This window comes from Lithobates pipiens, unplaced genomic scaffold, assembly GCF_037356315.1.
Source record: "Lithobates pipiens isolate NorthernLeopardFrog02 unplaced genomic scaffold, aLitPip1_a1.2 Scaffold_25, whole genome shotgun sequence".
In the NCBI taxonomy this organism is placed as follows: Eukaryota; Metazoa; Chordata; class Amphibia; order Anura; family Ranidae; genus Lithobates; species Lithobates pipiens.
The window spans coordinates 40,203,107-40,217,341 of NW_027507787.1; the positions used below are offsets into that span (position 1 = coordinate 40,203,107).

Genomic DNA, 14,235 nt, shown 5'->3' on the forward strand with positions numbered 1-14,235 from the left:
CAGCATTTCCCCATTCTGCCTAGCAACTAGTGACACTGATCTCTGCTCCATGTGATTGGAGCAGAGATCAGTGTTCACTAAATGAAAGCCCAGCCCCCCCACAGTTAGTAACACACCCCTAGGAACACTTAACCCCTACACTGCCACCCACTGGTTAACCCCTTCACTGCCAGTGTAATTTACACAGGAATCACTGCATTTATATAGCAGTGATTACTGTATAAATGACAATGGTCCCAAAAATGTGTCAAAAATGTCCGATGTCTCCACCGCAATGTCGCAGTCACAATAAAAAAATCGCTGATCGCCGCCATTACTAGTAAAAAAAAAAAAAAAATTATTAATAAAAATGCCATAAAACTATCCCTATTTTGTAAACGCTATAACTTTTGCACAAACCAATCAAAAAAAAAAAAAAAAAAAAAACATCAATTGCAGCATCACTGTGCCTATCAAATTCAGCCACTGTTCCCAGCAAATTCAGCCACTGTGCCCATCAAATACAGCCACTGTGCCCACCAAATACAGCCACTGTGCCCACCAAATACAGCCACTGTGCCCATCATATGTAGCCACTGTACCCACCAAATACAGTCACTGTGCCCATCATATGCAGCCACTGTGCACACCGAAAGGGGCCAGTGCCCGTGCGCCCACAATGCGCGGGCCGCCACTGTTCTAACCCCTCCCAATCTATGCAAATTTTACAAAGCTTCCTCTTCATTTATACTTGTGCTGAAGGATACAAGTCTTGATATTATGTCTTTACAGCCTTGGACCGCTAAAAAAATGTTTCTGTATGAACACTTTGAATAAGAGCTGTATTTAGCCTACTATGATAATGGATTAGGATTTGCTATGTTGTGTTCTAAGGCAAAGATTTTTTATTTTTTTAGATCAGTGCAATGTGGTGCAGAATATCTAATGAATGGACACTATGTAAAAAAGATTTAACATTTTGCTCACTTTTTATCAGTTTTCCCCTGTTGTTACTGAGCAGCAATGAATTACATTTTCATATGTCTAGTTATCATACTGTTATGTATATCAGGATTTTATACAAAAGATTCTGTAACTTCTATTTCAAACCATGCACATCACAGTGATTAACATTACCATGGAGGCTGTTCATAGTTGGATCAATGCCTGACTTCCAGAACAACAGACATGCAGAGCAGAAAAGAGCATGCACTTATTGTACAGAGTGTCTTATGTACTCACCAGAACTCATGCTGAGGGCTGTGCACGTTTTCTCCTTCAATGTTTGTTTGTTTCTGTTTGGAAAAGGAAAAAGACAAATGTTTATCTCATGCTGGACTTTGCTTAGCCTTCGCCAGCTTCATATTCTTTCATAAGTTAGAAGGTATGTGAAAAATCTGCCAGCACAACTTCCTGGACCTTATTCAGCTTAAATGTCCATTTATGGTGTCACTGTCTCCCCAAGTCCTAAAAATCCCATCCTTGCTTATTCAACACCAAGGGAGATGAAGTCATAAAAATGGACGATCTGCCAATTAATGCAGAGAGCAGTGATAAACACGTTAATGTTTATCTCTGTGGTCAATTCATGAAAATACTCACTAGGCCTCATTTTCTTCCACGATCTAAACTTCATCTAAGACAATCAGGCTCTTCAGTTATTAAAGCACACCTGAACTCAGAAATGTAGGGCTTTATATGTATGGAAGGCGCTGACAGAAAACACCTCATGAGCACCTATCTTGAGAACCTGAACATGACCCTCTACCCATGGCTATGGGACAGACTATAAAATTAAAGTGGACATTCAGTAATTTTTTCAACTTTCCATCTAATAAATCTTCTGCCATTGTTGTTTAAACTTTGGATAGTAAAACATTTTTTTCTGCCAATAAATACCTTATACAATAGAAATGAGGGGCGCAACAAACATGGGACTTCAAATGAGTCGTGTATTCACTAATAAATAAGGTACTCATATACCTTTTGTGTAAACCATAAATATATCCATTGGCAAGTATAGTACATATGTATCATTGGTATAACCATAAATAACAAAAAGTATATAATAAAGAACAAATGTTTATTGTAATGGTACATTCTAGCCAAAAAATGGTACAGGATTGTCTGGTAAAAGGCAGAGGCTTTTGACATCATGCACAGCTCTTTCTCTCTCAATCTCATGGGAGTTTGCCAAGAAGAGAGGGGGGGTGAGTCATAAGAGGGCCAGTGAGAGCTGCAGAGCTGGAGGTGTGCCTCCTGTGTGTGTGTAAATCCAGGAAGTAGACAGCAGTTTCAGCAGCTAGTCTTAGTGGAGGGAGTTCTGCAGCATATTTGGCAAGTATAGAATCACAGTATATATAAAACAATATACAAAGTGGTTGGAGGGAAGCTTGAGAATGGCAAAGATGTTTTTATTACAAATTATGTGAGCAGACTGCAGTGCCTCAAATTTAATAAAGAACATCAGTTACAATTATCTCAACCTACCATATACGTTATAAATCAAAATATAAGTATCATAATACATGACAGTCCAAGGATACTGTACATAACCCTAGCTAACATCAAAGCAAATTGCTAAGTGACTATACTTGTGTACTTATTTATTTCTGCTTGTATTGTGATGAAAGCCCGATGTATACAACCATCATCCGGTTGATATGGGAAAGGTTTCTCACACTTCATTTGGTTTAAACTCTAGCTGTCAAGTCACAAAGAAGCCTGGGAAGAATGTGGGCCTGTCTTTTGCGACCGATCTTAATGGAAGAAATTTTTCTTATGGTGCCAAATTGAAGCCCTAGTGAGAAATAAGAAACATTTCATTATTACATCCATCATGTCATGAGGATATAGATGAGGATCCACGCATGAGGATGTCACATATATCATGTACCGGTACTAGTATTAAGTGCAAAATTAGAAAATAAACACAACGTACACAGGTTACAATAATGTTTGCCAAAACGGACGTCAATAATGATGGTGTCAGGAGTGTGCAGTGCTCCTGTTCCTTGATAGCTGCTGGTCTCATTCCAGCATTCTGGTTTTGGCAGTGATGCATTCTCCGTCTGCCTGTCCACTTGCAAGGTGATTGATGTTGCCAGTTTCTGGGTGGAGACCAAACCTGATTTAAGCCAGCAACGCCTGCAGTCTCATGCTTGTGATAGCATTTGTAACACGTGCTCCAAGGTCCCTGTTTGTCTGCCCTGCTCTACTGTTTTGATTTCCCTCTTTATGACCTTGCATTGACACTTAGACTATGCTCTGAGCGCTGCTTGCCTTTTTGACTATGGATTGCTTGCCCTATGTGAGCTCTTGTACACACGGTCGGAGATTCCGACAACCAAATCCATTGGATTTTGTCCGTCGGATTTTGTCCGACGGATCTTGTCTGAAACTGTTGCATACACACGGTCGGACAAAGTTGTCGGAAAATCCGATCTTTCAGAACGTGATGACGCAATTTCGTTACGATGGGACTACGTTCACGCTAGTAGCCAATAGCTTTGGTGTAGGAATTTGATCTGAGCATGCGTGGCACTTTGTCCGATCAAAATTCTCTACACATGATCGGAGTATGTCCGATCGGAGCAGTTTGTCGGAAAATATTTCCAGCAAGTTGGAAAATTTGGTCCGACGGAAACAGTCCGATGCATACCACACACAGTTGGAATATCCGACAAACCGCTCCGATCGGACACATTCTGACGAAATCTCCGACCGTGTGTACAAGGGCTAAAAGCGGGCTGCTATAGGTGAAGAACACAGAAACCAGCTATAGCGCCGACTAGCTGTGCTAGGGGTAAGCCTGACAGATGGGCAGCCAACAAGAGTGAACATAACTCCTAAAAAAAGATGGGCAGTAGGACAAAAAAAAAAAAAAAAGTTATGAAGATATAGCAGTGTATAAAAAGAAATAAAGTGTTCCATGCCAGGAAAAATGTAATTAGCTGCAGCCCACCCCAGCTGTACGCACAGGTGTGGAATCAGTGGAGTAAAATAAAAATATATGGATGAATTGGCGCTGCTAAGTGATAACAATGTAACAAATTTCAAATAAAAATATGTGAAAATATATAATGTGTACTGTCTCAGAAAGTTGTTTTTAATTATTTATTATCCGGCAGCACTAGTGATGGTGCTTTTTTATAAAAATAATTTTATCTAATAAACCTTTATTTACGTATTTACATGATGGGATCCCCTTTTTTCTTATCTATCTGTATATGAATGTATCAAAAGATCACGGAAACCAAGGAAGGACCGCAGGGCAAAGCAAAGAGCTGACTCCATTGTAAGGCCTTTTACCCCTGTAGGGGTACATCCCTTTGCTGAGTGCGGACCTGGGGGGGGGGGGGGGGCATGTGTGAAGAGTCAACATTGTCGCTGATTAAAGACAAAACATTCTTTCACTTCACCAGCACTTTCTAGGAACTGATTTTTTTATGGACTTTTTGTTTGATGCGTTGGTGTTGACTTTTTGCTGATTTTTGCACTTTGGCACTTTTGAAGAAATGGATACACTTTGGACATATTCATTATTAACCAATAAAAGTTTATTGAAGCATTTGACATCACAATATAGTACAATAAAAACTAAGGAACAGTCGTGGGATCAAACCCACAATGCACAACATATCATATCGTTCATTCCTAGATACCGTTACAGAGTACCTTATATTTCGGTAACATTAAGCAGCATGGAGGGGGGGCCCGAAAAAGGGGGGACCCCCTCCCAACATAAATCAGGACCTCTGTAATGCGGAATCTGATGAGGTAATCGACCATAAACCCCCGATGGTCCAGATATTAAGATACTTGCAAATGGTGGGGGTGAATTTTAAGTGTCTATAAAGAAAGGGGGGAAAGAAAAAAGGATTGGGGGTAAAAGGAAAGGTGGTGGGCACCCCGTATTGGGGGAGGTGCGGAACAGAAAAAGCGAGAACCTGTCAATAACTTGTCTTGAGTACACTAGCTGGCTTCAGAACGACAACAAAGATGTTACATTATAACCGGCACATAACCCCAATTCGAGATGCAAATTAGTTGAGAACTGAAATGTAGGGCTTAGCTTAATTCACATGAGACCATCTTACTACTAAACAGACATGTACATAGCTATTAGGGATTCAACCATTTTGAAGTTTCGCAAAAGCGTCTGAGTATTTGAAGGTAAACCAAGGTCTCCACAGTCTGAAATTTGTCAGTCCGTTCGGCAGCCATCGCCACCGTTTCTTCCATTTTGTACAGGGAGTCCACCTCTGACAGCCACTCCCTCAAAGAGGGAGGGCGCGTGGACTTCCAATGTCTGGGAATGATCGCCTTAGCGGCGTTCAGCAAGTGGCGCACCATTGATTTTTTGTATTTGCTTAACGAGTAGCTGGAGATGTGGAGTAAGCAGCATTCAGGTGTGAGGTCAATGCCCGTCTCTGTGATGGCGCGAATCTGCGAGCAGATCCCGTCCCAGAACCCTTTAAGGCTCGGGCAGTTCCACCAAATATGTAACATATCACCTCCATCACCTCCACATCTCCAGCAGGATTCTGACGTGCCTGGGAACCATTTATTAAGTCTAACTGGTGTAAAGTACCAGTTCGTCAAGACTTTATACGCCGTTTCTTGTGTGCTAGTGCTTATAGAGCATTTGTGTGTCAGTATGCATGCATTGTTCCATTGCTCGTCCGTAAAGGTCTTGGAGAAAAACCTCTCCCAGTCCAGTTTATGTCTGGTCGAGCGGTCAGTCCTGGAGGTCTGTAGCCAATTGTAGATCAGGGATGTCGCCCTTCTCACTGGTTCACCCGTGATGCACAATTGTTCGAACCACGTTTGTTCTCTCAAAACGTGCGATCTGTTGGTCGCGCAGTGAATATAGTCATGTAGCTGTCTGTACTGCCAGTAAGTGAAGTGTTTTGCCTGTAAGTCCTGCGCCAGGGCTTGAAAGGTCTTAAGTTTGTTCCTCTCCAAGCAGTGTGTCACAGTCGTGGGTGTCCCATCAGCCCTATGTGGGAAAGACACCGTAGAGTGCCCAGACGCAAATGAAGAATTGTGAGCTAAGGGTGTCAAGGGACCCGGCGTAGATGCCAGTCCACACCGACGTGATGCTTCCCCAAAGACTTCTAGAGTTGGCCCTATCAGAGGGTGTGTTGCAAGCATGACCGGTCTAGCCTCCTTCACTACCCACGGCAGGAACCTCAGTGGCGTATCTGACAGGCCAGCTTCCAATCTCACCCAGTCCTTAGTCGTGGCATGGCAGTTCCAGTCCAATATGCGAACCAGGTGTGTCGCATAGTAGTAGAATCTGAAGTTTGGTAGATTGATACCCCCTTTTACCTTCGGCAAAGTCAAGGTAGAAAAATTAATTCGGGGTTTCTTGTTGGCCCATATAAAACTTCTCACTAATGCTTGCAGGTGAATGAAGAACCGTCTAGGCAACTTAATGGGAAGTGTGTGAAAAAGATATAGTACCCTCGGCAATATTGCCATCTTAATGGCAGCCGCCCTCCCGAACCAAGACAACGGGTGAGTGTGCCATGCCCGTAGGTCCTCACGCAGGTCGTTCAGAAAGGGTTGGAAGTTTTGTGCGTAGAGACTGTCTGAGTTGGGCGTGAGCCAAATCCCCAAATATTTGAGTTTGTGATCTACCCACTTAAAGGGACAATTAGACTTGGCAGTCCGCAGGCACGCAGGACCCAGGGATATGTTCAGCGCCTCCGATTTCTCGCAGTTAATTTTAAAGTTTGAAAGGTATCCAAAGATCTCAAATTCAGTTAATAAATTAGGGATCGAGATGTGGGGCTGTGACAGTAAGAATAGAAGGTCATCCGTGTAGGCGGCTAGCTTGAAATGCGTAAGTCCCTGCCTGAGGCCACTAATTGATGGGTTTGCATTGATCATGCGGATGCATGGTTCGAGTACGAGGATAAACAATATTGGCGATAACGGGCAGCCCTGGCGTGTACCGTTACGTATGCTTACAGGTTCAGAAAGAGCCCTATTTATTTTTAAACGAGCCGTCGGGCGGTGGTACAGCGCCGAGAGCCAAGCCAACAGTCGTGTCTGAAAACCCACCCGCCTGCAAACCGCGAACATGAAGTCCCACGCCACTCTGTCGAAGGCCTTCTCCGCGTCCGTGGACAGGAGAAGGCCCTCGACAGCGCTCCCCCTCATACAATGCAAGAGATCCACCACTTTGATGACATTGTCCCGAGCCTCTCTCCCGGGCATAAAGCCTGCCTGCTCCGGACCAATCAGTTCGGGCAAGAATGTGTTCAGCCTGGTAGCTATAATTTTTGACAGTAGCTTTATGTCCAAGTTGAGCAACGAAATTGGCCGGTAGCTTGAGCAGGCACTAGGGTCCTTCCCCGGCTTGGGGAGCACCGTAATGTGTGCCAGGTTAAAGGTCGGTGGAACCTCCCGGAGCTCGGGAAGGGAATTCAGGGCCTTCAATAAGGGTGTCACCAAAAGGTGTGCGAAGGTCTTATAGTAAATGGCTGAAAAGCCGTCCGGGCCTGGGCTCTTCCCGGTTTTCAATGATTGAATAGTCTGCGTGAGCTCCGAGGCTGTAATAGGCCTGTCCAGTTCCCTGGCATCCTCTGCCGAGAGACCCGGCATGCCACTGCGTTGAAGGTACTGTTCTATGATCTCGCATCTCGATCCCTCTACCCAAGCTGGTTTATGCGGGGGGGGAATGTTATACAGCTTTGAGTAAAACCCGTGAAATCCCGCCGCAATACTGTCCGTGTCTTGAACCAATCGGTTCTCGCGGTTCCTGATCTGGGTGATGGTATGTGAGGCCCGCACCCCCCTCAAAGCTCGTGCCAAAAATTTGCCACTTTTGTTGCCGTGTTCGTAGAAAAAGCCCCGACGGAAGAACACGATCCGCTTGGCCTGTAGGTCTAACTTCTCCTGGAGAGTCCTGCGTGCCAGCAAGAGGTCATCAGCCAGTAACGCTGCCACTGATCTCTTGTGTTGTGCTTCCAAAACCCTCACTCTTGCAAAAGCATCCTTTAAGTCCTGTTCCGCTACCCTCTTCCTCTGTGCTGCCAGGCCCATCAGTCTGCCCCTAAGGACACATTTGTGTGCCTCCCAAACAGTCATATGGGAAACATCAGCAGTCGTATTTTCACTGAAATAGTGTTGTATGGTCTCCCTTATCTGTTCCAAGGTCGTGGGATCCGTCAACAATGCAGGGTTAAGTCGCCAGTTACTCGTCTGTCGGCGGGTCGGCTGTAGTGTTAAGGTCAGGGAGATTGGCGCGTGATCAGACACCGATCTCGTCCCAATGCGTGCGTCTAGTATAGTGGGTAGGTCCCTTTGTGTCAGAAATAAAAAGTCTATGCGGGTGTATTTGTTGTGTATAGCTGAAAAAGAAGTGAAATCCCTACCCTGGGGGTACTTGACCCGCCATGAGTCCATCAGTGCCATAGAATGCAGCAAGGATCTTATCTTTTTAAGTTTGCGATATGAAATTGCAGACTTGCCATCTGAAGTATCCAAAAGGGGGTCCAACGAGATGTTGAAATCCCCCCCCAGGATTATGCACCCCGCAGCGAACCCAGAAAGCTCATCAATCAACTTCTGACAAAAACTCACATGTGCTACATTTGGGAAATAGACATTCGCCAGCGTGACAGGGAGCTCCCCCACCTTCCCCTTGAGGAAGAGGAACCGTCCCTCAGGATCTGCCATTTGCTGAGTGAGCTCGAAGCCAGAGTCCCGGCCCACCAGGATCGAGACCCCTTTAGTTTTCGAGTCAGGGCTAGCTGCATGAAAAGCTTTAGGAAAGCATTGGTTCGTCAGTTTAGGGATCTCACTAGCCCTGAAATGTGTTTCCTGTAAAAACACAAAGGACGGTTTCCCCTTCCCCAGGTGGCGCAACAGTTGCGACCGTTTTTGTGGAGTATTGAGACCACGCACGTTGTGCGAAATTACGGTAGGATTCCCCCCCAGAGCAGAGTAAATCATCGTGTAGCAGGAAGGTTGTCGAGTGAAGGAGAGAGAAAATGAGAATCAGAAAAAAGAAGTGGATGAGGGGAGCAAGGAGGAAGCCACAGGAGGTAGGGGGAGCAGAGGGGGGGGGCAGGAAAGAGAGGAGGGAAGAGGAGGAGGGAAAGTGGGTAGAGTAAAAGGTGAGAGGGGGGGGGGAAGTAGCGGAAAAGAGAAGGAGGAGCCCACTAACCGACACCAAGGAAGTGGGACAGGAGAACTGGTAATTAGCCTCTGGAGAGCAGCCCCCAGAGGTGATTTCTAAGAAGTGGGGCCGTGAAATGACCCACCGGACGACAACCCTAGCTAGCTAGGAAAGTCAATCACGGGGCCAACCCACGGTGCCCCTTGTGGGGGTAGTGGGAGTAACACCCAGAACTTCGTCAACAGTCCAGATCCCAGGCAATCCGGGATAAGTGGTCTGTTCCAAAGTATCTGCTGCTCTCCGCGCCCCCCCAGCCCTATGTTTAACATGCTAAAACTAACCAAAATGCAACATATAAATATCACCATAACCGTAGTTCCCGGTAGCGGGAATAAACCAGTGTAACGCCAGCATGTGGCACCTGAAATAGTCAGTTCAGCTGACCGCTGCTGCGGGTCTCGACGTCCATCCGTAAAAGCATAACAATACGACATGTCTCCAAGCTCGGTATGCAGGAGTCAGGCAATGGCAAGTCATGGGCCGTGTTTGTGCAGGTGACAAGTCCATCTCCAGTGTATGTTGGAGGAATGCGTTTTGAAGGCCTGACCACTCAGGGCTACTTTGCAAAGTTACATAGTGCAAAAAGAAAAATAAGTCGGTTTGAGCCCTTCGTGCATCCGGACGGTGTGCCCCTGTACGATCAGCAACCGTTCTCCTATAGGTGAGTAAGCCGAAAAACAAAACGAACCAACCTTATGAACGAAGAGAAAAGATGCCAGCAACCAGGGAGGTAAGCAACGTCAGCGAACGTTAAAACGAAAAAACTTGTATCCGAAGAGGTGCTCGTCTGGTCTTAGCCGATCCTATACATACTAAAATTCGGGCGGAGCATCCATACCCGAACGAACCTCATTCTGGGTCCGGATTCATCTGCAGGGCTCTAGGCGCGGAGGAGCGTCGTGGGGTAGCGCTGGAGCCTGGAATAGGTTGTTTCAGGAACTTCCCCCTTTTGTGCGGAGGTTTCGAGGGGGTAGAATGGGGGGATCCCTGAGAGGCTTGAGAAGCAGGCGCGTAGTGAAATTCCCTATACCAGTCAGGAAGCTCAATCAAGGGCAATTGAATGTCCCGGCAAAAACCTGGTAGCTCATCAGGGGTGCGTAAGTACAATTGTCTGCCCGAGTAAGTCACATTCAAAGCAAAGGGAAATTTCCACTTATAGGGGATGTTCTGTCTCCGTAAGGCCTCCAGCAGGGGGCGCAACACACGCCTATTGCTCAAAGTAATGGGAGAGAGATCCTGGAAAATGGAGATTTCAGTGTCATTAAATGTGATGTGGGTATTGCGCCTTGCTTTCGCCATAATGTCCTCTTTCAATTTAAAGTCCGAGAGGCAACAGATCACATCCCGTGGGGGGGCCGCCTCAACAGGCCTGGCTCTCAGGGCTCTGTGAGCCCGCACAAAGTCAATTGGGGTGTCGGTTTGGCGTTCCAGTAGCTCATTAAACACATATTGGAGGGCAGAAGGAATGTTGCTGGCTTCAACCGACTCCGGGATGCCTCTCACCCTAATGTTGTTCCTTCTCCCCCTATTGTCCAAATCCTCCAACTGTCTGTTCATTGCAATGAGATGGGCCGTGTGTGAGTCGGTGATTTTGTCCAGGCGTGCTATAGCTGTGTCTCGGTGAGTGCCAGCCCTCTCCACTCTCTCTAGCTTTTCAGAAATAGACAAAACGTCTGCCTTCAGCTCCGTGATGGCGGATGAAAAGGTGCCCTTAATATCTGCGGCTATCTTCATCATGTCTGTGAGGGTGAGAGGGTGATCTGTCTGTGCATCCCTTACCTCCTCCTCATATGCGGATTGGGAATCCTCGCTGAACTCGTCTTCACCACGAGGCAGCACCATCTTGGATAGGGCCTTGCTGTGGCGGGGCTGTGTTTTAAAGATGTCCGGGATGCTCCTGGTGCCCGGTGTCGGTGTGGAACGACGGGAGCGGCTTCCAGAATTGTGGCGGGTGGATCTGCTCATGATCTCCGGTGGTTATGGTGGATATTGCGCTGTCAGGGCTGAGGGTATAACGGAGCTCCTCTAGCCTGCTGCCATCCGCTCCGAGCTCCAAGCCACGCCCTGGACATATTCATTGAGCAGCAGTAGCACATTTTATAAACTGTTTCCGCAGATAACACATTTACACTTGTATATGATGATGTCCTAAAGATACAGTACATTTTATATATTTTTTACATATTTTTATTTGAAGTTTGCCACATTGTTATCAATTAGCAGTGCCAATTCACACATATATTTTTATTTTAAGGTATAGCAGTGTATTTACATACCTACAGGAGCCTCCCAAGTCATTCTGTCACAACCAAATCTCAGTCTGTTTTGACAGCCTTGGCACTTCCTAATACATTAGAAGAATGCCTCCCCTTTCCTACCTCATGCACGTTCCTGTTGGCTGAAAAGGATACCCATCTTAGTGACAGGTCAATAGGAATATGAGGGGTTGCTTTACGGTAAGCTAAGACACTACCCATTAGTGTCTGAGATTTCCTAGTCAGATTAGTTGACATTGGGCCATAACAGAAGAATTTGGAAGGCTGCTGATGGTATGTGCAAGTAGGGTACTTTCAATTCATACCTGCAGAACTTCCCTTCTCTGAACAAATGTATCTTTAAATAACAGAAGCAATCCCGGCTCCTTTGTAAAGGCCAGATGTATCGGAATATCAGTCCAGGCCTGTTATTTATATACCACTTATAAGAAACCGATCAGGTTTTGGAGATTTACATCTTTAAATATATCAGACAACAAAAGGTATCATTGAAAATCCAAACACTGTGTGCTGGTTAATGGCCAACATGGCACAACACTGTCCTACTACTATACACCACAGATCGGGTCAGAAGACACCGAAAGAGCTCTCAGTTTCAATGAACCCACCCATGATGGATTTAGGAGATTGTAAAATTATTTTATTAGTGTTTCACAAATAATCCCTACACAGTGGGGGACACAATGACACAGAGGACATATCACAACAAGGTTTATAGAGACCCAGAGCCTCCAAACTGTCTGATTCTCAGTCCAGTCCAGATTGTAAAGTCAATTTTTTTTCCTATCAAAATAATAAACATGTTATACTTACCTGCTCTGTTGCACTGGATTTGCACAGAGCATCCTGGATCCTCCTCTTTTTGGATCCCTCTTCTGTGCTCCTGGCCCCTCCCTCCTAATGAATGCCCCCACAGCAAGCAGCTTGCTTTAGGGGAACCTGAACCGAGTCACAGCTCCCTGTGTCCATTTAGATATCCCGGCCCCCTCTCTCCCTTGATTGGCTAGTTGACTTTGATTGACAGCAGTGGGAGCCAATGGCATCACTGCTGTGTCTCTGCCAATCAGGAATGTGAATCTCGGATGGCTGAGACACTCGTGGACATCACTCGACAGAGAGAGAGGACCCTCGGGTAAGCAACGGGGGGGGGGGGGGGCTGCTGCACACAGAAGGCTTTTTATCTTCATACATAGAATTCATCAAGATAAAAAACCTTCTGCCTTTACAACACCTTTAACATTTATTTGTTTGCTACGAGGAACAATTTTAAATTCTTTTGGTTTCTAGAAGATTCCCTGTGTAATAAATATCACCATTAGTCCTTTCAGTTTTTACCACATTACTGATCAGCAGGTACACTGGCTAAAAGCAGATTTAAGCCATATTGAAGTGTCTGGAAAGAAAAATGTTCCTAAATATTCAATAACTTCTAATCGTGTGCCTGATTTAGACCAGTGAACAGCAAGCCTCCCCTGGAAAGCAGCACAATTATAAGGGAATAATATATACAATAAAACCTCTCCTATAAGCATCAAAGAGCTCTATCTTTTTTTCTAATGCACTATGAACATGGGATTATTGCTGTAAAGGCAGAAGTTATAATGAAAAGGAATGACTCAATAGAATCAATACTTTGAATGGACTCTATGTATAAATCATAATTAACATTTCCATATGATGAGCAAACATTTATAGCCAACTTTTTATTTATGGCAACTGCAAGGAACTATTACCTCTTTATGGACATTAATAAAGCTGCTGTCAGCAGTTACATCTGCAATCACATGTAGAAACAAAACACAAGTCACACATTAAATCAAATAGAGCTTTTATATTTGGCACTGACTATTTATATTTAAAATTGATCTCTGGTCTTCAATCCACAGCAGGTTAAAGCTGGGCTCCAGGCAGATATAATAAAATACAATTTAATGCAGTGGTGTATTTCTTTAAGCATAATTAAATGTATGTTTACATACAACTACTAGAAGTACCAAAATGTGTCTTTTGCTGCCATATCCTCCATAGCAGTACTCACACTGGTTGAAGAAGGGGCAGTACTAGAAGCCAATCCTGTTCTACTGTATTCACATGTGCAGACATAAATTGAGAGCAGAGTTAAGGCCCATACACACAATCAGACTTTTTTACAACAAACAAGCAAATTAGCCGTTTTAAGGCAACATTCCACCGTGTGTACGCTCCATCTGACAAACTTTTTAGGCTTTCATCTGACAAAAGTTCGCTCTGCAAACAAACTTTTCGGCAACAAAAGTCAGATGGAGCAAAGTCCGATCGTGTGTACAGAAATCCATCGGACTTAAGTCCACAGTACAAACATGCATGCTTAGAACCAATGCAAAAGATCAGACAACAATACAGAAATTGACCAAAGGGTGGCGGTAAAGAGCAGAAAAACCATGTGATTTGGCGAAAGTTGGCTGAAAAAGTCCTGCCCCATGTATGCAATACAAGTTCACGGCCAATGCCCTTTGGACAGAAATCCACGGAAAAGTTTGTTTAAAGTCCAATCGTGTGTACGAGGCTTTAGACCAATCCGTGTAATGCTACTTTCCTCCATTGTCCAATAACCAGGTTTCAGTCAGGTAAATGACACCTCTGTTTTCCTTAATTCTAACACAGAAAGTGGTGTCATTCCCGACTGTGCTGTGTAGTAAAATAAAAAAATAAAAAAAGTGTCATATAGAACTATGCTTACAAAAGATCCCTGGGGATCCATATGATAAATGGAGCCAAACTATGTATCTCAACACACTGGGGCACGTC

At 44.8% G+C, this 14,235-nt stretch overlaps 1 protein-coding gene across 46 annotated transcripts in view; it reads right to left on the reverse strand.

The window, feature by feature from the left end:
- SORBS1 (sorbin and SH3 domain containing 1) overlaps positions 1 to 14,235 on the reverse strand; it is a 582,779-nt gene that overhangs the window by 194,105 nt on the left and 374,439 nt on the right. For all 46 annotated transcript variants that reach the window (XM_077454315.1, XM_077454316.1, XM_077454323.1 and 43 more), the window contains one exon: positions 1,222 to 1,274. In XM_077454315.1, the coding sequence (XP_077310441.1) occupies positions 1,222 to 1,231 (10 nt within the window). In that variant the 5' untranslated portion in view covers positions 1,232 to 1,274. The remainder of the gene's footprint in view (positions 1 to 1,221; positions 1,275 to 14,235) is intronic.